Raw genomic sequence first — 26,761 nt, 5'->3', positions numbered from 1 at the left:
TCCATCCGTGAGAGTTTATTCACGTATTTATGCTCCCTCCACCTCGGGGCTGGGCCCAGACCACAGTTCCGAGCCTAGGCTGGGGGCGAGGGCGGCAGTCCTGGCCTTGGCCCTGGTCCGGGATGGGCTGGGTTCACACGTGCTGCCTCCGGTGCCGCAGGATTTCCGTGGGCGTGAACAGAAAGTCCTTCTGGCAGGCCTCACAGTGGTAAGGCTTCTGCAGAGCAGATGCCTTCTGGGGGGGCTCGGGGGCAGCTTCCTCAGCCCCTAGGGGAGAGGAGAAGGGGGTTGGGGGCCGTGCTCCACTGCGTGCTCTCATTCCCACCCAAATTCCAGGAATCTCTGTGGCTCAGGCTCTCTCCTGGCCTCTGCAGAACTCCAGCTCTGCCTCCCCTGGGAAGCCTTCCCTGATTAATACACACACACAGAGGCAAGTCTTTACTCTGTGTCCCCACGGGGTGAGAGAGACAGAGAAAAACACAAGTGGAGACACAGAGACTAAAAGAGACAGAGAGAGCCCTGGAGTGGGACCACATGGCCCCGCAGCCATCTCCCCGTGAGCGCATGTGTGTGGTGTGGGACGCACCAGAGCCGACTCTGCCCAGGTCTGCCCACTGTGGCGTCCTCTGGGTTACAACAGGATGGATGTGGCCGAGGCAGAGACGGCTCGGGGACAACAGAGAAAAAGAGAAACAGGCAGAGAGACAGAAAAGCAGAGGCGGGTCAGAGAGGCGGCAGCAGAGACCAGAGAGACAGACAGAGACACGCGAATGAGGTGGCTCCAGGCCCTCCGTGTCCCAAGCTCTGGGTCTCAGTGACAGAGCCCATCGTGGCACCAGCCACCAGCCAGGCAGAGGGTTGAGGACACCCAGATGCATGGAAAGAACCCCAGGCTGGATGGACAGCTGGGCAGACACAGGCATCCAGGCCATGCCCCAGCCTCACCTGGGGGGCCGCCCTGCGGGGCCTCAGGGCAGGTGTTCTCATGGGCGATGCGCTCCAGGGGCGTCAGGGGCATGTGCAGGCCGCAGTGCGGGCAGGTCCAGAAAGTGCGGAGACAGTCGCTGTACAGGTCCGCGTCGCTCTGTGACAGCGGGCTGTGTCAGGGCTTAGCTCCCTGCCCCACTCCCCACCACCAGCCTGGGACCTTCCCAGAAGCCCTCAGGGCTGGCAGGCCCTTTCTGAAACTGCATCTCTGGACTAAGCTGGAATGTGGTTGGGGGTGCCAGGGGGAATCTCTAAAATCTCACTCTCAGGGGCAGGAGGACGAGGGGCCAAGGTGCGCGTCTGTGCTCACCGTGAGGCAGTTGTAGGTAAGGAAGTCAGTGACTGCGTAGCCCCCTTTGGTGGGGTGGGGGGACGGGGTAGAGTTGCCAAAGAGGCCAGGGAGACTGGGGGCAGCTGTGATGGTCTGGGGTCCCACATAGAGGTTCTGGGCTTCCAGCCCTGTGAGCCGCCGGAGGCTGTAGGAAACCTGAGCAAAGAGAGACAGAAGATAGAGCAGACAGACTTTATCAGCAGACAGGAGATACGTAGACATAATGGGAGCACCTGGATCCAGCTGTGCCTGAAGTACACCCCTGGACTTTTCAGTTAAGGAGGCCAATTGCTTAAGCCACTCACACCCTGGTTTAAGATACTCATGACCAAAGGCTTGTCTAGAACACTCCCTTACCTGCTCTCCCCAGGTCCCTTCCCTCCTCATCCCTTGTGGGAACACATTCAGACCTCAAGTCTGACCCTCAAGTGTGGCCACCTTGCCCCTTCTCTGGCATGTCAGCCCATTCCCCTTTCTCCAGTCCTCTGGGTCCCACCACATCCATGTGCAGTAGAATCAGAAGCAATTCTCAACCCGCACACCACATAAAGAAGTGGGGGTTCGGTTCCAAGCATGCTCTCTGTCCAATTCTTCCCGTCTGTCTTCCATGTACCTCACAGCTTCTCTCTCATATCTCGCATGCCCTTAACTGCTACCAAGGGGTAATCTGCACCCCAGATGCGGAGAAGGCAATGGCACCCTACTCCAGCGCTCTTGCCTGGAAAATCCCATGGACGGAGGAGCCTGGTGGGCTGCAGTCCATGGGGTCTCAAAGAGTCAGACATGACTGACCGACTTCACTTTCACTTTTCACTTTCCTGCATTGGAGAAGAAAATGGCAACCCACTCCAGTGTTCTTGCCTGGAGAATCCCAGGGACGGCGGAGCCTGGTGGGCTGCCGTTTATGGGGTCGCACAGAGTCAGACACGACTAAAGTGACTTAGCAGCAGCAGCAGCACCCCAGATGCAGCAGGTATTAATACACATCTGTTGAATGAGGGCTGCAGGGGTTAAGGGGGTGGCTCCTGGGGTCAAATCTTGGGTTCACCCTTACCAGCTGTGTGACCTTGAGCCTGTCATCAACTTCTCTGGTTTGAAAACCCCCAAATGTGGGTGTCTCGATGAGCTGGAAGCCAGGGCCCTCCGGAGCCTTCATCCCTGTGGCTGACGGCCCCTCCAGCCAAGGGGGCAGGTGCACAGTAGGCGGGTACCTTGGATGTCATGAACTGCAGCAGCTCCCTGCTCAGGGCCGCCACCTCCTTGTGGTTGACAGGGGCTTCCTCCTCCTCCTCCTTTTCGTCCTCCAGCCGCCGCCGGGCCTGGTGGGCCAGCTGCCGGTCCAGGGCGCTTTCCCAGTGGGCCCGGAGCCGCAGGGAAGCCGCCAGGAGCCGGACAGCACTCTCAGTGTCTGCGAGCTGGAGCTCCAGCCAGCCATCGGCCACCAGGCGGGAGCAGTCACCATTGGTGTCCAGGGACCGGCTGAACAGCAGGAGGGACTGGAAGAGAGGGGGCAGCAGACAGGAAGCAGTGGACAGGCATCTTAGAGCGGCGCCCGCCTGCGTGGGCTCCTGCGCGCCCCCCATTCACCCAGCCCATCCTCAGTCCCCACCACCATCCGCTCCTGTCCTGTGATTGCAGTCGGCTCCTCGCTGGGCTCGCGGACTCTGCCCCATGTCAGTCCCTGATCCAGCTCTGCTCAGAACCCTCTGGTGGTGGGGAGGAGGGAGATCTGGTCTCACCTGCCACCCTGACCTCACCTCAGCCTCTCTCCCCCACCCTGACTCTGCTCCAGCTGTTCCCTGTTCACACCCTGCACGTGGTGCTCCAGGGCCTTTGCACTTGCTCTTCCCTCTGACTAGGTCGCTCTTCCCCCAGAGAGCCCTACAGCCCTCCCACCTTCAGGCCTTTGCTGACTGCACCTTCTCAATGAGGCCCACCCAGATGGCCTAATTCCAGGCTAGAACCTCTCCCCTCCCCAGTCCCTTTACCCTGTTCTTTTCGAGGTCTGCTCTGTCATTCAGTGCTGCACTGCGTTTATTGCTACTGCCCGCCCTTCCCAGCTAGATGTGAGCTCCGGGGGCGCAGGGACCGGGTCCCGCCTTGTGTGTCTTCCCCAAGCGCTGGCACTAGGCAGGCGCTCGGCCAGTAATGAATGGATACCAGGAGAAGGAGACAGCAGCCAGCCTGGGGGAAGATGGCTCCTCCAGGCCCACCCCCACCCCTGGGGGCCCCCTGCCCCGAGGAACACAGCCATGGCGCCCGGCAGTTGGGAGGGAGGCGGGGAGGCTGGGACGGGACCCACCTGTAGAGCGGGAATGCGGACACAGTTCACCAGGTATGGTTTGTTGGTCTCCAGGAGGGAGACGAAGGTGACAAGCTGGTGCTTGCTGCTCATCTTGTCCCTGTCATCTGAGAGGGTCAAGGGGACAGCTCAGCATCCTCTCCCCACCCCACCACCCCCCCCACACACCCGTCAATCCCCCCAGGGGCGGTCTGTCCCCCTCCCACTATTCACGTGAAGTGAAGTGTTAGTCACTACAGTTGTGTCTGACTCTTTGCGACCCCATGGACTGCTGCCCGCAAGGCTCCTCTGTCTGTGGGATTTCCCAGGCAAGAATACTGGAGTGGGTAGCCATGCCCTTCTCCAGGGGATCTTCCCCACCCAGGGATCAAACCCAGGTCTCCTGCACTGTAGGTAGATTCTTTACCATCTGAGCCACCAGGGAAGCCCCATTCAAATAGCCACACAAAGAACATGCCTAAGGATAAAATGTCTGTGGCATGTTCTTAAACACTCCACCAAGCTGAATGTGATTTCGGCTATTCAGTGATATTAAGAATTGTGGCTAATTTTGTTAGGGCTGATGGATGACAGTACTGTGGTGATACAAAATAACAGTCCTTATGAATAGGATTTTTATTATCATTACTAACTGGTAAGATGTCTGGGACCTGCTTTAACATGCTCCAGCAAAGACAGGGGAAAAAATCAAGGAGACAGAATAAACAAGGATGGAAAATCCTGACAGCTGCAGCTGGGTAAGGTCACAGAGGGTTCATCACAGTCTCTCTACTTAAAAGATACCTGGAACTTCCCAAATGTTTTCAAAAAGGAGAAAAACGGGATTTTCTGGTGGCTCAGGGGTAAACAATCCACCTACCAAGGCAGGAGACATGGGTTTGATCTCTGATCCAGTAAGATCCCACGTGTCCGCAGAGCTACTAAGCCCATGCACCACAACTGCTGAGCCTGTACTCTAGAGGCTGGGAGCCGCAACGAGAAGCCTGCGCACCACAGCTAGAGAAAAGCCCGTGCAGCAACAAAGACCCAGCACAGCCAAAAATAAATAAAAAGAAGAAAAACAATGTACAGTAAGTCCCCTACATACAAACATTTGCAACATACGTTGCAAACTTTCAAAGATGAGAACATATTATAAACCTATTACAGTACTACATAACTGATTGTGTTAAATGGGTCCTAGCTGTGTTAAGACCTATAAACAAACAGGACTTAAGAACATGTTCTTGGAACGGAACTTGTTCATATGCAGGTGACTTACTGTAATAGGAACAGGATAAATTGACTAGGAATTTACACAACTTAAAGATTAGAGGGACTTCCCTGGTGGTCCAGTGGCTAAAAGTCTGAGCTCCCAATACAGGGGGCCCGGGTTCGATCCCTGGTCAGGGAAATGGATCTCACACGGCCCAACTAAGAGTTCGAATGCCTCAACTAAGACCCAGTGCAGTCAAACAAATAAATAAACATTAAAAAAAAAAATGTCGTGTCGATGTATGGCAGAAACTAACATGATACTGTAAAGCAATCCTCCTTCATAAAGAATAAATACATTTTTTTTACAAAGAAAAAGATTAGCGAGAAAATTTCAAATTCTATCTTTGGTGTTTAAAATCACACACTTTATCTTGTGGGATTAGTATTTGCCATTTTAACGCAGTGTGTTACTCTCTTTACAAACAAGAGAAGGATGAGTTGTGTTTCAGCGCTCAGACAAAGCACACGTCGCTGAAGGTGTGAAGCCTGCACCCGGGGAAGGGCACCCCCTGCAGACCGGCCTGGCCTGAGTGCAGCCTCAGCAGAGGCCACCTTGTGGCCTGGATCCCACTGGAAGGTAGACCGAATGCAGCTGCCTGAACACTAGGGCTGGGGGCCCACCAGCCCTGAGAAGGACCAAGCCCCGAGTTTCACGGAGCTCCCTTGACTCCTCTCCTGGAAGGCGCTGCTCTAATGGCGCAAACCTCAGGCCTTGGGATGGGCTCCGGGCAGCCAGCACCACATGGGGAGGGCGAGGCTTGGCAGGGAGAGGGGTGGGCGCCCAAGGCCACCCAGCCAGGGGTGGCTCTTGGGACCTGCAAGCCTCAGGTCAGCAGCTCCAGGGAAGGCGGAGTGTGGGAGGTGAGAGGGGGTAATCCCCGACGGCAAGCAGCACCCCAAGATCACTGTGCCCCCCACACCCCCAGCGGCAGGCCTCTCCCCAGCCCCGCCTGGGCTCCTGGTACCTCGGCTCCCATCGCTGCCCCTGGCCGCCTGCTCCTGCGCGTGCAGCACCTCAGGGCTGTTGGTGAAGACGCAGGTGGGGTGCAGCACAACGCCCTGCTTGGTCTGGGTGTGGAAGATCTGGAGGAGTAGAAGGCAGATGCCAGGGGACGGAGGCTCAGACCTGCTCTTCCTGCTGCCAGGTTCCCTCCTCCTCATCTCAACGCAAAACTCCCTCCTCCAGGAAGCCCTCCCTGATTCCCTCCCATGCTGACCAGGTCCTCCTGTTCCCTCAGCTCCTGGGTCCGCATCCCACTCTGGGTCACTGTCTGGGCACGAGTCTCTCCCCTGCCCCCATCATTAGACTGCACCCCACAAGGACAGGGCCAGGGCTGCCTCAGTCACTGCTGTAACCCCAGCACAGAGCAGGCACTGGGAAGGGATGACAGATGACAAGACACAGATGAGGAGACACACTTGGTCCGAGTCCTTCCGGCCGCTGTTGAACGGGTCAGGGACGGCGAGCTGCGGGTAGAGGCCCCGGCCGAGCACCAGCTTGAGCAGGGCCATCTGGTCCCGAGTCAGGGCCTGGGCCGAGCTGGCGGCCGCGTGCAGCTGCTCCAGATTGTGCCGGAGCTTAAACTTCACATCCTGGGGTGAACACAGGGGGAGGTGGGTTCCTGAGGCCCTCCCCACTGCCCAAGGGGCTGGTACTGGAATTTGGGGATCCCAGGGGTCCAGTAGACACCTGTCCACGGAAACCTACCTCCTGAGATGAGGAGTCCCCGCTCTGATAAACGCCATCCCCACTGCCCCAGGCCCCAGACTGCCCCATGGCGCCCTACCTGGATGTCCACGCTGTCGCCAGCCCCCCGGGAGGCTGAGCCACCCCGGTCCTCGTCGCTGGACCAGCCGTCCTGGTCGTCCTGGACTCGCAGCACTTTGCGCTTGCGCCCCACGCCCTCCTCGTGCCGGCGCTTCAGCTGGTAGAGCGCCTGGCGCTCCCGCCGCTGCTGCAGCCGACTATAGCTGTCTCCCGGCTGCGGGGCCTGGGCCCCGGCCAGCAGCCCATGGTCCTCCAACAGCTCCTGGGGGCAGATGGAGCCCGAGTGAGGGACACGGTCAGGTGCACTCTGGGCCCAGATGCACTTTCCTGTTGGGGGCCTGCAGCTGGCTGGCACGTGACCTCACCCTTAGAGCCACCATTGTCCTCAAATGACAAACGGGGACCCTCCTGGGAACTCCCAGCTGGGGCTGAAAGGGGCTATATGAGAACCACTCTCTGGGAATTCCTTGGTGGTCCTAGGACTTGGCACTTTCACTGCCAGGGCCCAAATTCGATCCCTGGTCAGGGAACCAAAGACAACAACTCTTTACATGGTGCTGGGCACGTAACTGTTCTAGAAAAGAGAACTGTCTTCGTTGCTGGCCAACGGAACACCCAGGCCGAGGGACAGGAGGGAGGAGACCAGGCTGGGCGACCATTACCATTCAGGGTCCTCCCTGGGGGCTCAGGTCACACACCCTCTCCACCCAGCTGTCCCCGGGCTCTGGTTACATGCCCACCTGCCCCTCCAGGCCTGCACCAGCCCCATGAGGTTCCTACACTAAAATGCTTCTCGGAGTGTGGTACTTTGGCCAGTAGCAGCAGCAGCATCTGGGATCATCTGGAAAGTTGTCACAAATACTGGGGCTTCCCTGGTGGCTCAGTGGCAAAGAACCCGGCTGCCAAAACAAGAGACTCAGGTTCGATCCCTGGTCTGGGAAGGTCCCACATGCCTCGGAGCAAGCCTCTGCACCACAACTACTGAGCCTGCGCTCTAGAGCCCGAGAGCCTCAGTTACTGAGCCCATACACCCTAGATCCCGTGCTCTGCAGCAAGAGAAGCCACTACAATGAGAGGTCTGCGCGCCGCAACTAGAGAACAGCCCCCACTCGCCACAACTGGAGAAAAGCCCACGCAGCAACGAAGACCCTGCACAGTCAAAAATAAATAAATAAATAAAATTACTTAAAAAAAGAAATGCCAAGACCTGCGCCCCACCCAGAATGACTGAATCAGAATCTCCGAGGTGGGGGTGGGGGGCAGTGGGGTGTGGAATCTAGAAATCATGGACCCTCCCCGTGATTCCAACGCCCCTGACAGACCTCCTGCCCACGCCTCCAGAAACAGCCTCCCAGGGACCCTACTGGATTGACCCTCTGTTTCCCATTGAGCCCCAACCAATGAGAAGAGACAGGATATCTGATGGGACACAGAGAGTGAGAGAAGGAAAAGCACCCCCACTGACCTGTTCCTCAGCATCTGGGGCCCAACAAAGGTTGAACCACCACTCTTTAGAAAGTCAGAGACGTTGAGAGATGATGTCAAGTACGAAGGGGATGTGTGAACGTGGGGACCCATTAACGCACGGGAGGCCGTGGTGGTGACTGCGCACTGAGGTCTGCAGCCAAGGGGAACGGCTACCTCAGAGGCTGTTTTATTTTCATTCCGTGGCATGCCACACAACAGGGGGCTAGAATTCGCCAGCACCAGAGCTTTTTTGTGCTCGAAGGGAAAGATGCCCATGGAATATTAAGGACACAAACACCTGCAGAACCGCATCTTAATAATAACAATAAAAATTGCAGGGCTTCCCTGGTGGTCCAGTGGTTACAAATCCACGGAGCAATGCAGGGGACATCAGCTCGCTCCCTGGTCCGGGAAGATCCCACACGCTGCAGAGTAACTAAGTCCAGCGCCACAGCTCCTGAAGCCCACCCACCCGAGAGCCTGTGCTCCACAAGTGAAGCCACGGCAGTGAGAGGCCCGAGCACCGCAACTAGAGAGCAGCCCCGCTCGCAGCAACTAGAGAAAGCCCGCACTCAGCAAGGAAGACCCAGCACAGCCCAAATAAATGAATAAAGTAGACATAAAGAAAATCTGCAACGTTTTAACTCATTTAGTCCTCACAGGAATGCTGGAGGTAGGGCTATTTTTTGCTTCCCCATTTTCTGAGGGAGAAGCTGAGGCCCTGAGAGGCCCAGTAACTTGCCCGTGGTTGAACTGCTAGCAAGCGGCAGAGCTCAGACTCAGTGCTGAGGTGTCCCGCTCCTGATGGTGCCTCCAAACACCACTAGGGAAGCCCACCCACCCGAAAGCCCACCCACCCTAGAGCCCGTGCTCCACACCTCCCAGCACGCGGCCTGCGTGGCCACCTCAGCACCCCAGCTTGAGAACAAGGTTTTTTGTGAGGATGTGACTCGTGACGGCAGACCTTGTCCACCCCTCCAGGAAGCCCTCCTCGATTTTCACCTCTTTGCCCTGGCCCCACCCCACACTAGCCATGTGATGGTGGGGGAGGTGGGTGTGGGGAGGGGATCTGACGATGCTGTCAGAGAAGAAGAGATGCCACGCTGTGGAGAGTGTTCACGCATACTCTCCCTCTACCTCCTCCCACACCCATGTCCCAAGTCTGTTCCTGGCTGCCTTCCCCGGGGGGCCAGCCCCCACCCCTTCTCCCAGACCTCACCTTGAACTGGCGCCGCAAGTTGGCCATCTCGTATAGCCGGTGCTCCTCGATGCCCCGGTGGCGGCACCACTTGCGTGAGTTTCTGCCCCGTTCAGATTTCACCTGAGTGGAGGTCCAGACCCCAGGAGGTCAGGGCCTGACCAGCTGAGGAAAGGGGTGGGGGGTGCCGACCCACCACCCAGACAAGCCGCAACACCAGCCACTGGAAAGATGTGAGGCTGGCGGGAGCCCTCCCTCAGCGACACCTGCTCTCCTTCTTCTCAGCCCAATGCCTCCTCCTACAGGAAGTCCTCCCAGACTACACAGGGTCAGACAGCCCTCTGGGACTCTCAGAGGCCCCTGGACTCCCCACTGCAGCCCATTCTGGGTGGTCACTGACCAGGGACAATCTGCCTCTCTGTGCTGGACTGGGAGTCCAGGAGGGCAGGGCCAGGTAAGTTTAGTCATCACCGGGTCCCTAGCACAGCTCAGGACAGGACCAGGCCTGGTCAGGGAACATGTGTTCAACACACAGATACCCCCTAAGGCATCTGAAAAGCCAGACAGTGCTGGCTTTAGTCAGTGCTTAGAGACCCCAGGCTCCCCTCAGCATGTGCTCGTCCCATGAAAAGTGGATTCGAGATTCTCCCCAGACAGGCCCCGTCTGCGGTGGCCTCAGGGGTCCTCCCTGGGGTGGAGGTGGGGTGCAAAGCCCGGACTCCGTGAGAACGACAGCCAGGCGGTTGGGGCAGAGGAAGGGCGCTGCCGAGCTCACCTGCACCCAGGTATTAAAGACGTTCAAGAGTGTGAAGGGGTCACCCTGGTCACTCTCCAGGGGCCGCCGCGTCGCCGCGCACTCGGGGTTGCTCTGGGCGCTGCGGGTGAAGGGCGTCTGGACGCTGAGGGCGGCGGCGATGGTGAGCACGGGCTCAGCCAGGTGGAACATGGAGCCCAGGATCAGCATCTTTCCTGGGGGTGGACCAGCGCTGAGCCTCCTGGGCGCCCGACGGCATTCCCCACTCCTCAGGGACCCCTGACCCACCCTCCACCTCACTCCCAGAGGGCCTCGGGAGCCAGAATCACACCCAGAATCAGCTCCCAGTGTGACGAAAGAGTGTTTCCAGCTTCCAAGAGCTCGGTGACCTGACTCATCCTCACTGTTCCCCTGCCCACCTTTCCAGAAAGTTCCTGTTACACAGCTAGCCTCGTAAGATAAAGATGGGCAGAAAAACAAGGCTGTCCCAGAACTCTTAGCTCTGTCACCTAAGGCAAGTCCCTCCATCTCTCGGTGCCTCTGTTTCTCCATCTGTGAAATGGGCTAACAGCAGTGTCTACGTGCTATGAGCATGAACTGTTTCACCTGTGAAGCACTGGGCGCTTACTGGCACGGAGGAAGACCAGTGATGAGCCAGCTGGGCCCAGCACCGCGTCATCTGTGCCTCCTGCCCTGCAGGGCCCGGGGACCGACGGTGCCAGCCTGGCTGGGGCGTGCCTCCCTGGCGAGCTAGTGATGCGCTTTCTCTGAGCCTTGTTTTCCTCATCTGTACAACAGGACGCCTGGAGGTCCTACCCTCACCAAATGAAGATGAAATAAGGGCCACAGAGTCTTCCACACTGGCATACAGTAAAGGCTCACAGAACGTTCTTTCTCAGAGGCGATTCTCTCTGCACTAGCCCTGTCCTCTTCTAACACAAACAGAAATAACCACTTCCACGGCTGTGGGTGGCCCTCAGGGTACCCAGCCTGCTGCTCATAGCTGCTCTAGCGTGTCACAATGATGGGGACTTTAACGTTGACAAGGGCAGCAAGCTCCCTTGAGCACCACGCTTGGGAAATGATGCCCCAGGTGGCAAAGCTCAGCTGGGACTATTCTCTGGGCCGTAGATGGTTAATTGGTAGATACAGAATGTCCTGAATCAGGAGAATTGGGCAAGATGAAGATGAATATGCCTCGGTTAGCAAGCTCCTTGGGGGGGGCTGGGATGACTCAGGGATGAGTAAGAGGAAGAGGCTGGCAGTTTTGACATCCTTATAACCACAGGAAAGCGGGTACCAGGGTGACGCTGGGGCTGGGCTGGGCACAGGAAAGAAGCATCTGTTTTGTTTACTGCTGTAACCCTGGTGCTAGAACTGTGTGTGGCACAGAGGACTTGTGAATGAGTGGACAGGGCCTAGAGACAGAACACCCTTGCCTCCAGGTAACTCAGAGAGTGAGCATCGTCCCACACCCATTTTCAGGATCCTCAGTGATCACCCCCAGGGTGGCGGTGGTCCTCACCAATCACGACGTCCACTGGCAGCTGCGCCAGCAGGGACCCAATGGGGGTGAGGGCCTCTGAGCTGTCCAGCGCACCCTGGTCCCGGAGGTAGAGGATGGCTGTCTCCAAGCTGGTTGGTGGTGGGGGCTCGATGAACGGGAAGGTTCGGGGGTCCCCCACACTCATGCTCTTCATCTGGAATGACAGTCAACCCCCCCCCTCAGGAATGGGGAACACAGGAGCCACTGGGGAACACTGGGGGACTCGGGGATCACAAACCTGTGACACTTTAAAACGCCCAGAGGGAGGGGACATACGTATACCTAGGGCTGATTCATGTTGGCATATGGCAGAAATCAACACAATATTGTGAAGCAATCATCCTCCAATTAAAAATAAATAAATAAATTGTAAAAATACATCCAATGTCGAGGCCCATTGTATAGAAGTGGACAAGGCGGGCCATTATCTGTGTGTCCACCAAGCAGCTCTTCTCCCAGACCCCGGCCACAGAACAAGCAAACGATCTAAGCTGGACCACTTGAGGTTTCTCAGCCCCTGGTCACAGCAACTGACAAAGGGCTGAGCATGTGACCTGAGCTGGGCCAATCAGAATCCTTCCCTGGGACTTTGCAACCTGGAGCTGAGAGAGGAGCTCCTGCACCCATTCTGGTTCTGAGGGGCCAGGGTGGAAGCCCAGAGCAGCTGAGGTTGTTTTTCCCACTGCCTGGATATCAGCCAATCCACAGCAGACGGAGAAACCCTTTATTTTTCCTAAGCCCCACCTCCCCCAACATGGACTCACAAATCCATAAAATCCCCTATTTTGAATACAACAGCTTCAGTCGGGTTTCTTTCGCTTTCAACAAGAGCATCCTGATTAGTTCAGTGGCACAGAGGGGCTCGTGGGGAGGAAGAGGTGAAATGTGTACCCATCACCAGACCTGGCACGGCTCAGGGGAAACAGCACCCCTCTGGTGAGGGGATGAAGGTAAGGCTGGCATGGTGGCTCACATGACTCTGAGAAAGGACAAAGCTCAGAGAGCTGGGGGCTCAGCCAAAGTCTCTGGGTGAAGTGACTTCTCCCCTGGCCCTGATCTGGAGGCCACCAGAAGTTGCAGGCCATCCAGCCCTCAACCAGCCATCCCACCGTCCTCCCTGGTTACCGAGCCCTGGTGCTGTCTGGCAGACCACTGACACTTGTCAAAAGACCTTCAAATTAGGAGGTCTGGGTGGGGGGATAAAGCACGGATGATTTTGCCTTTTTAGGCACTCCAGTGATTCCAACATGTAACTGGGACTGCAAATCATTGCTCTGATCCAGTCAGGCAATGCCCTCCCTTCCTCCTGGACAATTACAGATCAATTACAGGTCACAGAGTGGACACCTGACCCAGTTCCACCAACAAGGCAGGATGGGAGACCGGCCAGGGTGTCTGGAAAAGTTCCCATGGCCTTAAAAAAACAAGACCCACAGGGGCCTCCCTAGTGGCTCAGTGGTAAAGAACCTGACTGCCAATGCAGGAGACACTGGCTCGATCCCTGGTCCGGGAAGATCCCACCTGCCCCAGAGCAACTAAGCCACGACGACTGAGCCTGCGCTCTAGAGCCCGGGAGCCCCAACTACTGACGCTGAGAGCCCTACAGCCCTTGCTCTGCAACGAGAGAAGCCACTGCAAGAAGCCCCAGCACCACAACGAGAGAAAAGCTCATGCCGCAACAAAGACCTGGCACAGCCAAAAATAAAAATAAAATTATTTAAAAAAAAATGAGACCCACAAAGAAGGGCAGTTCATTGCTTCTGCTGCCAAACAGGTAAAGGAGGAGGAGATGCCACCTGTGGCTACCAAAGTGAAGGTGCATTCATGAGGCAGGCTCTGGAGCCTGAGAGCCTCAGATGAGTCCAGGCTCTGCCCCTTGCCAGGAGTGCCACACGGATCAAGGTATCTTACCTCTCTGTGCATCCTTTTTCTCATCCATAAATTGGAAGAAGCTTACTTACTACACAGAGGTTGTGTGACGATCAAAACAGTCATATATATGACTTAGAACAGAGCCCAGCACATGAGAAATACGAGGTGAAATTATTTTCTATCATGGTCATCATCATCATCACTGTTATTAGGAGAGCTGCTGCTAAGCTGAGGTTGGAAAGCTAGAAAAAACCCTGGTGGTCCAGTGGTTAAGACTCTGAGCTTCCACTGCAGGGGCTGTGCTGCGCTTAGTCGCTCAGCCATGTCCGACTTTTTGTGAACCCATGGACTGTAGCCCGCCAGGCTCCTCTGTCCATGAGGATTCTCCAGGCAAGAATACTGGAGTGGGTTGCCATGCCCTCCTCCAGGGGACCTTCAAAACCCAGGGATAAAACTCAGGTGTCCTGCACTGCAGGTGGATTCTTTACTGTCTCAGCCACCAGGGAAGCCAAAAAATACTGGAATGAGTAGGCTATCCCTTCTCCAGGGGATCTTCCTGGCCCAGGAATCGAACCAGGGTCTCCTGCATTGCAGGTGGGTTCTTTACCAACTGAGCCACCAGGGAAGCCTCCATTGCAGGGGGTACAAGTCCACTCCCTGGTTGGGGAGCTAAGACTCCACATGCCACGAGGCACAGCCCCAAAATAAAAATTATAAATAAATACATAAATTAAAAAAATAAAACCTGGTCCTGCATGACATCACCAATCTATTTAAACAACCAAGGCTGTAACCTCCTTATCTCAAGACTTCTCATTATGTGAAATTTTGTTCAAGCCAATATTTTTCAAACAGCAGGTTATATGAGTCAGGAACTCCAAGAAGTGGGTCAGAACTGGCACTTTTTCCAAAGGAAATCAAACAAATACAGACCCATCAGTGTGCATCACCCTTAGGAAGGGGGCTGGTTCAAGTCACTTGAGCCCATGGCACATGCCGCCCACTGTCCTTCTCTGCTTCTTCCTGAGCACAGGACTACACTTCCCAGCCTCCCCTGCAGTGAGACAGGGCCGTGAGTTCTCACCAGGGTGAGTGGAAGGGAGGCACATCACTTGCGGACCCACCCTCACCCTCCCAAACCCAAGTCCTACGCTCTGTCCCCCTCACAGGCTGATACAAATGATGAAGGCCCTGGAGGGATGATGGAGCCACAAGAGGGAAAAGGCCTGGGTTTCTGAATAAGGGTTTCCCCAGTGGCTCAGCTGTAAAGAATCCACCTGCCAGTGTAGGAGACGCAGGTTCAATCCCTGGGTTGGGAAGATCCCCTGGAGAAGGAAGTGGGCACCCTCTCCAGTATTCTTGCCTCAGAAATCCCATGGACAGAGGAGCCTGGCGGGCTACAGTCCACAGGGTAGCAAGAGTCAGACATGACTTAGTGACTAAACACCTCTGAATAAAGGAAACTGCTTTATTTAATAATAATATTTAATAATATTCCTTTATTAATAGGAATAAAGGAAACCAATCCAAAGACTGACATTCTGCTGTGTTGGCTGTTATGTAAGTGGGTCTATTCATCACAGCAGCCTAGTCTAAGCAAAACTAACTACTGAGATACAAGCCATGACATAAAGCATATTGAGAAACCCCAGTTTTAAAAACCACTTCCTAAAAAAAAGTAAAAAGCCACTTCCTCGTGGGTTTTCTGTTACAGCTGAAAACATTCTGCTTGAGTCACCAGTTTCTTCCCATGACCCTGTGGACTGGGGGGGAACAGTTCCCACCCCATAGTGGGATCTGACATTTGGAAGGAATGAGTTCCCCTCTGTGGCGTGGCCCACCCTCCCCTTCCTGACCCTGAAACCCTGTCTAAATATCTCCTGGATTCCTCTCTGGCACCAGCACTCAGGATTCAGCCTCCTCTCCGCCCCTGCATTACCTGAAGCACCAATGCATCCAGGGCGACCCTCCGAATCTCCGGGACCGGGTAGGGGGCGAAGGCATCATAGTCCGATTCAGCATAGAGGCGGAAGCAGACGCCGGGGCCCGTGCGGCCCGCCCGGCCCTTACGCTGCTCGGCACTGGCCTGACTGATCCAGAACTCCTGCAGCCGCTGCAGTTTGGCCTGTGGGTCGTAGCTCATCTCCTTCACCTTCCCTGGGTGGGCAGAAGGGGAGCAGGAAGGGAAGGGAAGGTGTGTGCAGGACCCATGTGGGCCCTCCACGTGCCTGGGCCTCGACCAACACCTCACTTAGGACTCTTCTAGTAACACTATCCCAGGGCTTAGTTTGGGCCCCACTCTACCATTCTGTTAATGTACTCTTCAGTTTCTTCATTCATGCATCTTTTCATTTACTTCTTCATGCCTTTCTTTATTCAGAGATTCAGTCGTCCAACAAATTTTATTAATACCTACTAGGTGCCAGGCTTCCCTGATGGCTTAGATGGTAAAGAATCCACCTGCAATGCAGGAGACCTGGGTTGGGAAGATCCCCTGGAGGAGGGCATGGCAACCCACTCCAATATTCTTGCCTGGAGAATCCCCATGAACAGAGGAGCCTGGAGGGCTACAGTCCAAGCGGCTGCAAAGAGTCAGACACGACTGAGCGACTAAGCACACACACACAGGTGCCAGGCACTGGACTATGAAGTAGGGACACAGCTGTGAACAAAACAAAGTCCCTTTGTTCACGGGGCTGAACAAAACACCAGATTTCATCAGTTCAAGACCACGCTTTTTTCATACTTTTTTGTCTCTCAAAATGGAATGCACCTTAAAATTAGTGACATGTCATTGATTAACAGACAGCATTTTCTAACAGTACATAAAATTATGTGTGTGTTAGTCGCTACTCAAGCCCAATTCTTTGCAACCCCATGGACTGAAGCCCACCAGGGTCCTATCTATAGGATTTCCCAGGCAAGGATACTAGAGTGGTTTGCCATTTCCTTTTCTCATCAATGGTACCAGATTCAATACAGTAAGGTAACCGCTAACATTTACTGAGCATTTGTTCACCCTGTGCCAGGTACTGGCCTCAGCCCCCAAGCGTATTAAGTCTTCTAATCCTCACAACCTGAAGGAGGTGCTATTATTACTTTATTATTTATTATTATTATTTACAAGTGAACAAAATGACCCACTGAGATTGTCAGACCTTGGTCACACAGCCAGCAAGGTACCTGGCCAGGCTGGTTCCAGTGTCTCCTCACCACTAAGCTATGCTGACTTTTCAGAAAAGAGTCTAGCTGGGATATAAAATATAATGCCCCACACTATGAAGAAAAATAAAGCCTCATGAGGGAGGTGACAGTGAAAGGAGATCACTTAGATAACGTGGACAAGGTGGGCTTCTCTACTGGGGAGACATTTGCACAGGTCCTGAAATGAGGTGAGGGAGTGAGCCGTGTGGATATCTGGGGGAAAGACAGCTCTCAGCAGAGACAACAGTAAGTGCAAAGGCCCTGAGGCAGGGGCAAGCTTGGACGGCCTGAACGAGACTAAGATGCCACCACTCTCCACAGCCCCAAACACTACCAACCTCCCTGCCTCTGTGTGAGCTCCCTCACTACACACGCACATCTCCAACCCCAAACCTCGCCAGGTCCTGGGGGAAGCCAGGGAGCACCCTTACCAGAATCCACCACGAAGCGGATCCCGTCAATGGTGACTGAGGTCTCAGCGATGTTGGTGGAGAGGATGCATTTCCGGACTCCAGGGGGGGCCACGTCGAATACCTGGGGGGCGGTAAAGAGGTGGCCTTGGGGCCTTGTCTTTGTCCTACCCCACCCGGGCTCTTTGCACAACTAACATGGCACTCACTGACCCGTGTCTGGGGGCCTCGTGGATCTCCCATGGGACCTCAGTCATATGTCTCAAACAGCCTAAGCACCTTCTACCAAACCCTTTCCTCCTTGGGCCCCCATCTCCTCATCTACTGCATCACTGGGGACAGAACCTGGGCCATTTTGGGTGTTCATCTCGCCTCACCCATCCAGCCACAGCCGATCCCCTTGAATATCCCCAAAGCCACAGCCCCTGCCTCGGTCCATGCCTATTCTTTCCCACCCAGATCCCGCTCCAGCTTCTTCCCTGGTCTCTGGTCTCACCCCTCCCATCCAGCCTTCACATGCAACAGAGGGGTCTGCTAAAGCAAACAGAACTGCCCGCCACCTGGCTCAGAACCCTCCCAAGATCCCCCCGTGCCCTCAGGACAAAGTCCAGGCCTGCAGTGGGTCTTCCAGACCCCTGGTGGTCTACCCTGTGCACCTCCCTGGTCCCATGACTTCCCCCTCACAATCTGGACCCAGCCACTCTGCGTGTAGTTTCCCAGCTGCCCTGTCTTTCTCTCACCCCAGGCCCTTTGCACAAGCCCTTCTCATGGACCCAAAAGACAGTCAGGCACAGTGGTTAAGAGTGGTTAAGAGTCAGCAACTACAGCCTGTGCGCCAAATCCACTCTGTGACCTGTTTTTGTGAATCAAACTTAACAGAGCACAGCCTCACCTGGTGAGTCTACAGCTGCTTTGTAGCAGGGTAGATGTGACAAAGACCACATGCCCATAAAACCTGAAGATTCCACCCTCTTCACAGAAAGTCTGCCAACAGATGGTTCGGAGCATGGGCTCTGATACCAAATTACCAAGTTCTACAGCCTGGCTCTGCCAGTCACGTGACTCTGCCTGAGTGCCTATGCCTCAGTTTCTGCAGCTGTCAAATGGGGACACAGGACCCGGCAGACAGGGTGGTTCAGACACTGCCCAGCACAAAACAAGTGCTCCACACACTTTAGCTGGCACATGCGTTTTCCTGCCCCCCGTCCCAGAATGGGGCTTTCTCAGGTCTCCATTTGCAAAGTCCCTTCCCCCAGGGAGCCTTTCCTGAATCCACCAAGACTCTGCTCTCAGAATATCCGAGGCTTTCCTCTACTACTTGTAGAATCGTTGATTACATGCCCATCCGGCCCCCAGCAGACCAGCAGCTTGAGGGGAAGCCCCCACCGTGTCCCAAAGGGGCCCCCTGGTGCAAGAGAAGCACTAGGAAGTGCTCAAATGTTATTTCTTCCTTTTCTTTCTTCTTCTTTTTTTTTTTAACTTTTTGGCTGTGTTTTGGTTTTGTTTTTTACTTTTACAGCTGCACCCCACAGCATGTGGGCTCTTGGTTCCCCAACCAGGGGTGGAACCTGTGTCCCCTGCAGTGGAAGCATGGAGCCTTAACCTCGGGACCCAACCACCAGGGAGGTCCCTCAAAGGTTATTTCTTTAATCACTAAACAACCACATGTGACCTGAAGGGACTCTCCTGGAGGTGATTATGGCAGGCAGCCTCCAGGATGGCCAGGGCAGTCTTACCTCGTGGGATTCACAGCCTCACCTGGTACTGTTCCTTTGAACAGGGCAGAGGTGATGGTTTGTGATCTCCACAGCTACCTCATAAAAGATGCTATGGCTTCTACTTTGGTCTTTTGGGAAGAGCTGGCCATCACATTGTGAGAACTCCCAAGTAGCCCCCTAGAAAGGCCCCCCAACCAAGAGCCAGCCATGCGAGTGAGTGCTCCATCTCAGAAGAGAATCCTCCAGCCCCAGTCAAGCCTTCAAATGACAGCAGCCCCAGCTGACACCTGACCACGACTCATGAGAGACCCTGAGCCAGGACCATCCAGCTAAGCTCCTCCCAGATTCCTGACCGACAGACACCACGTAAGACGTGTAAGACAATGACTGTAACAGTGGCCATGCTCTAGCTCCTGGGGTGATTTGTTAGACCGACAGTGACCCAGAGACCTGTCCCCCAGCACCCTTCCATTCCAAGCAGGCAGTCTCTTCACCTTTCCCCACACCTGACTCCCAGATTGCTCCGTCCAGGCCTTTGCTCAAGCTAGTTCCCCCAACCTGGACTGCCTTCCTTCCTCTTCCTTTACTCAAAATTCTCCTGTCTGCCAAAGCCCAGCCCCAGTGCCCCCCACCTCATCAGGAAGCTCGCCCCGCAACATCCTCCCCCAGCTGAAAGATGTGAGTGGCCACTCTCTGCAGCCCACAGCCCAGGGTCGTGGGGTGGCCTCAGTCCTGTGTCAGCCACCCCAGCCCCTCCTCCTGGGCTACGCAGCGAGGCGCCCCCTGCCCCGCTCCACCCGGCTACACTCCGCACCTTGTCCTGGTCGGCCACAGAGAGGGCGCTGTGCAGCGGCAGCACCACCCAGCGCTGGGTGTGGCTGGCATAGGCCTGGGCGGGCTCGAGCACGGCGCTGATCTCCGCCATGCCGCTGAGGAACACCAGGAGGTCGCCCCGCTCCTCGGGGGGGTACTTATTGTCGATGGCTTCCAGCACCCTGAGGAAGGGCCTCGGGTCCAGCTTCTCTGACTTGGACGTGGTTGGCTCAGCCTCCTGCGGCTGGTACACGACCTGCGAGGAGACGGCCCCAGGCAGGAGCAGACCTGGTCACTCCAGGTGACCAGGGGGTGGGGAGGCCACAGGCTGATGGAGAGGACAGACCAGCCAGGCAGCAGACAGAGGACAAACTGTCTCAAATATTCAGCTTGAAGAGGATGTGAGAAAAGGACAAAGTATCAAGGTAACTGGGAGGTTTCTGGGGTGCTGGTAATGTTTCATGCCTTTTAACCTAGATACTGGCTCCATTCAAGTATTTTTAAAAATTTTTTCTTGTGATAAAAACTAAAAAATTTTTTTTATTTATTTGGCTGTGCCAGGTCTTAGTTGCGGCATGTGGGATCTAGTTCCCTGACCAGGGATCGAACACGGCTCCCCAGCATTGGGAGCTCGGAGTCTTAGCCACTGGACCGCCAGGGAAGTCCCCGTTGAGACATTTAATTCGTGAAAATTAATTGAGCTATACACTTGTGATACACATAAATCTTTTGTAGTTGGAGTATAACTCCAACAATGACAAAATTTTAAGGGGTGGAGTCGGAATTGAAACCCTCAAAATCACTTCTCTGAAAGCACCCTCTCTGTTTTTAATGACTACTTAGAAGACAGATTGATGGGCACTGAGATCCAGAAACCACAAGGAACACTGCATTTCCTGCTGTGAGGAGCCTCAGAGCTGTTATCAAGCCTTGGCCCCAAAGAACAAGAGGAAGGAGCGGTTATCAAACCATAAAGGAGAGGACTGTGCGGAGAGGCGTCCTGGAAGGAGCTTCGAGGTTTAGCCCACTGCAGACCTCGAGGGAAGGGGCGGCCTCTCCTTTTCCACTGGCCAAGGAGAAGCTGGGTGGAGGGGGGTCCGTTAGTGCCTGCCGGGGCAGACAGGAAGGTAGGGAAGGGCACAGGAGATCTGGAAGGGCAAACAGAAGCTACCTGGCCCGGTGCCACATCTATCTGTGAGCAGGATTTAAGTCCTGGCCCTGCCACTTCTGAGGGATGCTGATAAACACCCTGAAGGGCACAACCAAGAATTATCCAGCCCAAAATACCAACTGTGCTGAGTCTGAGAAACCCTGCCCTGTGAGATGGTAAAGCGATGAGAAAGGAGGAGCCTGGGTCCCTGAATGACCATGTGCAACAGAATTGCTCATCAATCTGGACCAGCCTGGACAAGTTGGTTCTATTCTGTTAGATAAGAAAAATTTCTGTGTTATTTGAGCCTTTAAATTTTGGGCTCTCCTCTAACAAGCAGTTAGCACTCTCCCTAGGACACTGCAAATGCCCAGAAAATAGCAGCTTCCCTGGTGGTACAGTGGATAAGAATCTGCCTGTCCATGCAGGGGACATGGATTCAGTCCCTGATCCGGGATGATCCCACGTGCCACGGAGCCACTAAGTCCATGCGCCTCAGCTACTGAGTCCGAGCTGTAGAGCCTGTGCTCCGCAACAAGAGAAGCCTCGCAATGAGAAGCTCATGCAATGCTGCAACAGTGCAGCAGCCACAAAATAAATACAGAAAAACTTTAAAAAGAGAGAGAAGGTCATTAATTAAAGAGATGGGGAACAGAGAAGGAGAGAAGCGAAGCGACATGTCCACGTTGGCCAGGGACCGGGTGGGGAGTCTGGGGCTTGGGGGGTGGGGTGGGGGGCGGCGGGAGGCGTGGGCAGCACTGACCGTGATGGGGAAGAGCCGCCCCGGCACCTGCACCACGGGGGCGTTGCCGAAGTAGCTGGAGAAGAGCGAGATGTTGATGGTGGCCGACATGAGGACAACCTTGAGGTCAGGCCGCTGGGGCAGCAGGCGCTGGAGGACCCCCAGGAGGAAGTCGTTGTGGAGGTGCCGCTCATGCACCTCATCCACGATCAGCACCTGGTACTGGGGCAGGCTGGGCTCCCGCTGCATCTGCCGGAGGAGCAGCCCCACCGTCAGGAACACGATCTTCGTGGCTGCCGAGCGCGTGCTCTCGAAACGAATCTGGTAGCCGACCTGGGGGTGGGGGGTGGGAGGGGGTGGTCAGAGAGGACACTGGGCCTGTCCTGTAGCCTCTGACCCTCCCCATATCAAAAACCTGAGCAAGTGTCCCACATTAGAGCCCGGAGACCAACAGGCTTGGGTTCGAATGTCACCTCTGCCACTTAGTGCTGCCGACTTTGGGCAATTCCATCCCAGAGACATATTTTTTCCTTCTAGATGCCCTGAGAATTACATGCGCTAATGCACATGAAGTATTTGGCATGGAGCCTGATGTATGATACTAATTAATTACAATAGTAACGATTAACCTTTCTCTGAGTCCCTTCTAAGTACCAGGAACTACTTCAAATCTTTATGTATATCAACTCATTTCATCCTCACAACCACCACACAATGTAAGCACTATTATTACCCTCATCTCACAGATGGAGAAACTGAAGCCAGTCATCCAAAGTAAACAGGCTAAAAAATGTTATTGAAAGGAAACATATCTTAACCCTTACCTCACATCGTACACACCTCGATTTCAGATGTGTTTCTCTAGTCGGGGCACTTAGGCTTAGTTGCCCCATAGCATGTGGGATCTTAGTTCCCTGACCCTGATAGAACCCAAGTCCCCTGCGTTGGAAGGTGGATTCTGAACCACTGGACTGCCAGGGAAGTCTCAATAACAATTTTTAAGTGGTCGAGCCAGGATTAGAACCCTAGATATCATTAGTAAGAAACATCCTCATTCTTTTTTTTCTGACTGCCTAGAGAAAGACTGATAAACATTTAGGCATTTCTAATTTTTTTTACAGTACTAAACTGGCTACCGTTAGCGCCTTTGTCATTTGGACCATATCCAGGCCAATCTATAAAAAAATTTCTAGGAGAAGCATTGCCAGGTAGAAGGGTAGTGTTTTCGTAACTTCACTGATATTAACTTATCCCGTGAGGTTATGTGAGAAAACCTGGAAGCCTGTTCTGCCCCACTCACCTGTGAGCCGTACTGACTGAGGCTCTCGAAGCCAACACGCTTGGCCAGTGAGATGCAGGCGATTCGCCGGGGCTGGGTGCAGGCTACGTGACTGCAGCCGGCGGCCAGCAGGTACTGGGGCACCTGGGTGGACTTGCCGCAGCCCGTGTCGCCCGCCACCACCACCACCTGGTGCTCCTTCAGCATCTGCAGGATGCGGTGCCCGTACTGGGCAATGGGCAGTGCCGCCCGCTCCCGCTGCAGTTTGGCCACTCGCCCAAACGCCTGCTTCTGGCAGAAGTCCAGGTAGTGCAACAGGGCTTGGCGGAACTCGGACACTCTCTCCGGGGGCAGGCGCCTGCCCGGCCCCCGAGAGTCCCGAGCGTCCGGGCCGAGGACGGAGAGGTTGATGCGGTAGCGAGGGTCGTAGGCGCGAGGCAAGTCAGACAGTGCTGGGTGGCTGTGCTTGGGCTGCCTGGCATCTTTCTCCTCCTTCCTGGTGGTCTTGAGATTCTGGAACCTCTGCAAGCGTTCAAAGAATGTCCAAAACTTCTGACACTCCTCAGAACCCTGCCGGATATAATCCTCATCGCCAAAGAAGGCATCCTCAAAGAGGCGCCGTGTCTCGGGACAATTCCAGTTCCATTTCTCTGGGGCCGCTTCAGGACTGGGAGCCCGGGGTCCGTCCCAGGGACCCCTGCTCTCCCTTGTTCTGGGAGGCAGCATGCCGTGGCCAATCCCAGGGCTGTCACAAAACCGGCCTCAGTTCTGAGCCCCTAGACCAAATATTCTCGGACATTCCCCACTTGCTGCAGTGAGAGGCCAGTGCCGGCAAGAAGGCAGCACTTTCTCCTCCAAGAGCTAATCTCCTCTTCAGTGGTGCTACAGGATCGACACAGGAGTTGGCAGAGCAAATGGTCTGCGGCCTGGGTCAGGCTGGTGACGCACAGGGCACCTCACGACTCCTGTGGTGACCTCTGGGATGGACACAAGTTCATCCTGGGGCTGCAGGCCCTGGATGTTTGCGGGAAAAAACAGAAGACAGTCATTTATTAGACACATTTACTGACAGCCTGCTGTTTTGCAAGCACTGGACTAGGGGAAGGGACAGCAATGGGTAAGACCACACTGAGCGCCCACAGGGGGTCCTGCCACCAGACTCTTGACAATCCAGAGATGGGGGCAGCAAGAAAGGAAGCCCGGGGGCTGCAGGAGCCTTCCTTGACCATGCCTGGGAGTCAGGGAAGGATCCCCAAGAAGGGGATTTTGGACCTGAAGGAATGTAGGTCACATGGCCAGCCAACAGCAGAACTTGGTCATGAGACACAACAACATGAGAGCGTGGTCTACTGAGTTTCAGGATCCCCGGAAACCCTCTGGAATTCAGTGCCTGATTTTGCAAGTGTTGCATGGTTTGTTTTTGCCTGCCTGGCACTTCCTGCTTTTTTTTTTTTTTTCCTGAAAAACAAATGCACTCTCCTTGGGGGAGTAGCCCTTCTTGAAATCTACATGGTTTCCACTGCCTATAAGTCCGAGAACTCCTATTGATTGGGCAAGTGACAAAGGCCTGGCCAATCATGGTATCCCACTCCCCCTTTAACCAGTGACTGGTCTGAGGAGTAGACATGTGACCCAAGGAGAGGCAGTCAGGGCCCTTCCCAGGAATTTACACTAGGCTGTTAGCACAGAAAAGCTTATCTACTGTTGGCTAAGCAAGGATGATATAAGCAGGGAGCTCTTTGTAGCACGTCTTAAATAGTCTTTTCCTAGAAATCTTTCCTACAGAAAAGACTGCATGTGGGCACAAGGAGGCACACACAAGGATGGTCACCAAGCAACCACAAGGACAGAAGTGGAAGAGGGACAGGGGAGAAGCTTGGCAACGCCATTCAGTGCTTGAGTTCCTTCCAAAAGTCCATTTCACCGCTAAGTCTATTTGCTTAAGGCCTGGTTTCTTAGCTGCGTAAACTCCTAACAAATGAAGCACATCCCCTTGTATATGCTATTTTCTGGAGCGAAGCCCATCACTCAGATTCTTAAAGGAGTTTATGATCTTCAAAGGGTCCTAAGGGACTTCCCCTGCAGTCAAGTGGTTGAGCCTCCATGCTTCCAATGCAGGGAGCGCAGGTTCGACTCCTGACCCGGGAACTAAAAGTCCCACATGCCGTGTAGCATAGCCAAAACAACAAAAAAAATTAATGAAAAAAAATTGACAAAAGGGTCCCGAGCCTTCCATGGTAAAGACTTCACAGTCAGGTAGATCTGAATTTCAGCCTCAGCTTTATCATTTACCAGATAGGCGTCCACGTGCAAATTAACTCCTCTGAGGTTTTCTTCATCTGAAAAATGGGAACAATCCCCATCTCAAAACACTGCAACGTTTATTACCTAGCCTGACACAGAGAAGCGAAACAGTAACTGACATACAAGCCCAGTGCTTTCTCTCCATGATGACTGACAGAGAAAACAGTGCGAGGAACCACAGGCATACAACCTGGAAAGAATTTTACACTCAAAAGGCCACAGTTCCCCTTGGTTTATTAGCAATGCTTTCTCCTCCTCAGCCTTCAGTCTCTAAGGGCCATCACAGAACAGAGTTCAGAGGTTCTATCTCTAGTCTCAGAGAGACCCAGACCAACCCTGGGAGTTATCAGAGCCAGTTAAGGGTTTATCAAAGCCAGGCAAGAGCCAGTTGAAGAACCTGTGGACTGGCAGAGCTGTACCCATAAAAGAGTAGCTTTGTGGGGAGTGCCCACCACTTCCTGGTAAGCACGTGGGCTGGGTGATACCATAGCACCTTCAGAGGGAATTTCTTTTCTAGCAGGGAACAAAAAGGAAAAGGCCTTGAAAATGCTGCCATGCTGGGCCAGTGAGTCTCAGAAAAAGACAGGGACAATGAAACGGAGGGGAGCATTCCTCCCAGGCTGCCAACTGCCTTACGTATGTATGTGGGTCAGAATGAGGGCATCCTTATGGCTCTCAAGGTGTCTAGTCTTAGGCTATCTTTTGGACTTCTTGGCTTGACTAGTTTCTCTCTTACTGTGCCTCTGACCATCTCTTGGCCTGTACTTCCTAGGCTCAAGGCTTTTAGAGATTTTCTCTACTTCCCCATCTCTCTTCTCTGGCTCTCCATCTTCAGGTCTCTTTTTTCTGGTCCATCTTGCTCACCACCCTTACCTCTCTTCCCTCTCCTTGACTGGTCCCAACTCTTCATTTCTCTGATTCTCTCCCACCCTGATTCTGTTTTTCACTCTGATTTTCTCTCCAACTGTCTTTCTCCATTTGACTCCACTCCTCCTCTTCAGTTTTTCATCTCTCATTTTGTTTGAATTTGGTGTGTGTGTGTGTGTGTGTGACTCTCCGTTTTCTTCTCTCTCCATCACTGACTCTCCATTTCTCCATCTAAAATTCTGTCACCTAGTTTGAAGCTCTAATAATAGCCAACATTTACTTAGGGCTGACACACATCAGACACTACATCACTCATATATAGTTATATGCATACATATACATCACACACACAAATATGTACACTTTTCTCAAAACTCTAGTTTCCACTCTCATCGTTCTACGTTTCTTTCCATCTCCCAAGTGCACGGTGCGATCACACTTCTCTAGTGGACCCTGTGAGCCTCTCTCCGTCGGATCCATTAGTCTCTCGCCCTCGATCTCTCCAGTTTTCAGCTTCTCTCCTCGTCTCAACCTCCCCGTCTCTCAGTCCCTCAGTTTCTCGAAACTCCTTTTTGTGCCTCCATTTCTTTCAACCTCTCTGACCCTCAGTTCTCTTAGCAACGCTCAGGCTCCATCTCTATCTGCTTCTCCCGGCTGCCCGGCTTCCTCCAACACCTTGCCTCATCTCGGGGTCTCCCCGTTCCCCTCAGCCCGCTCCCAAGCTGTTCCCGATCCCGATCGAGCTCCAGTCGCCGCCACCACCGCCCCACGCAGCCGCCCCGCCCCCCTCAC

The 26,761-nt window shown here is 54.4% G+C and overlaps 1 protein-coding gene across 6 annotated transcripts in view; it reads right to left on the bottom strand.

The window, feature by feature from the left end:
• The window catches only part of DHX34 (DExH-box helicase 34), a 31,068-nt gene continuing 4,307 nt past the window's right edge, over positions 1 to 26,761 (bottom strand). For 2 of the 6 annotated variants that reach the window (XM_061388792.1, XM_061388789.1), the window contains exons 2-17: positions 22,820 to 23,812; positions 21,541 to 21,852; positions 19,629 to 19,883; positions 17,118 to 17,220; positions 15,422 to 15,639; positions 11,590 to 11,764; positions 10,086 to 10,279; positions 9,332 to 9,433; positions 6,665 to 6,907; positions 6,297 to 6,470; positions 5,843 to 5,960; positions 3,621 to 3,727; positions 2,530 to 2,814; positions 1,298 to 1,474; positions 946 to 1,084; positions 1 to 267 (exon numbers count right to left, since the gene is read on the bottom strand). In XM_061388792.1, coding sequence (XP_061244776.1) covers positions 134 to 267; positions 946 to 1,084; positions 1,298 to 1,474; positions 2,530 to 2,814; positions 3,621 to 3,727; positions 5,843 to 5,960; positions 6,297 to 6,470; positions 6,665 to 6,907; positions 9,332 to 9,433; positions 10,086 to 10,279; positions 11,590 to 11,764; positions 15,422 to 15,639; positions 17,118 to 17,220; positions 19,629 to 19,883; positions 21,541 to 21,852; positions 22,820 to 23,524 — 3,441 coding nt within the window. In that variant the 5' untranslated portion in view covers positions 23,525 to 23,812 and the 3' untranslated portion in view covers positions 1 to 133. The other 4 variants (XM_061388793.1, XM_061388791.1, XM_061388790.1 and 1 more) reach the window with 4 other exon arrangements.

Source organism: Bos javanicus, chromosome 18 (assembly GCF_032452875.1).
Source record: "Bos javanicus breed banteng chromosome 18, ARS-OSU_banteng_1.0, whole genome shotgun sequence".
Lineage (NCBI taxonomy): Eukaryota > Metazoa > Chordata > Mammalia > Artiodactyla > Bovidae > Bos > Bos javanicus.
This window is presented reverse-complemented; position numbering and strand designations above follow the sequence as displayed.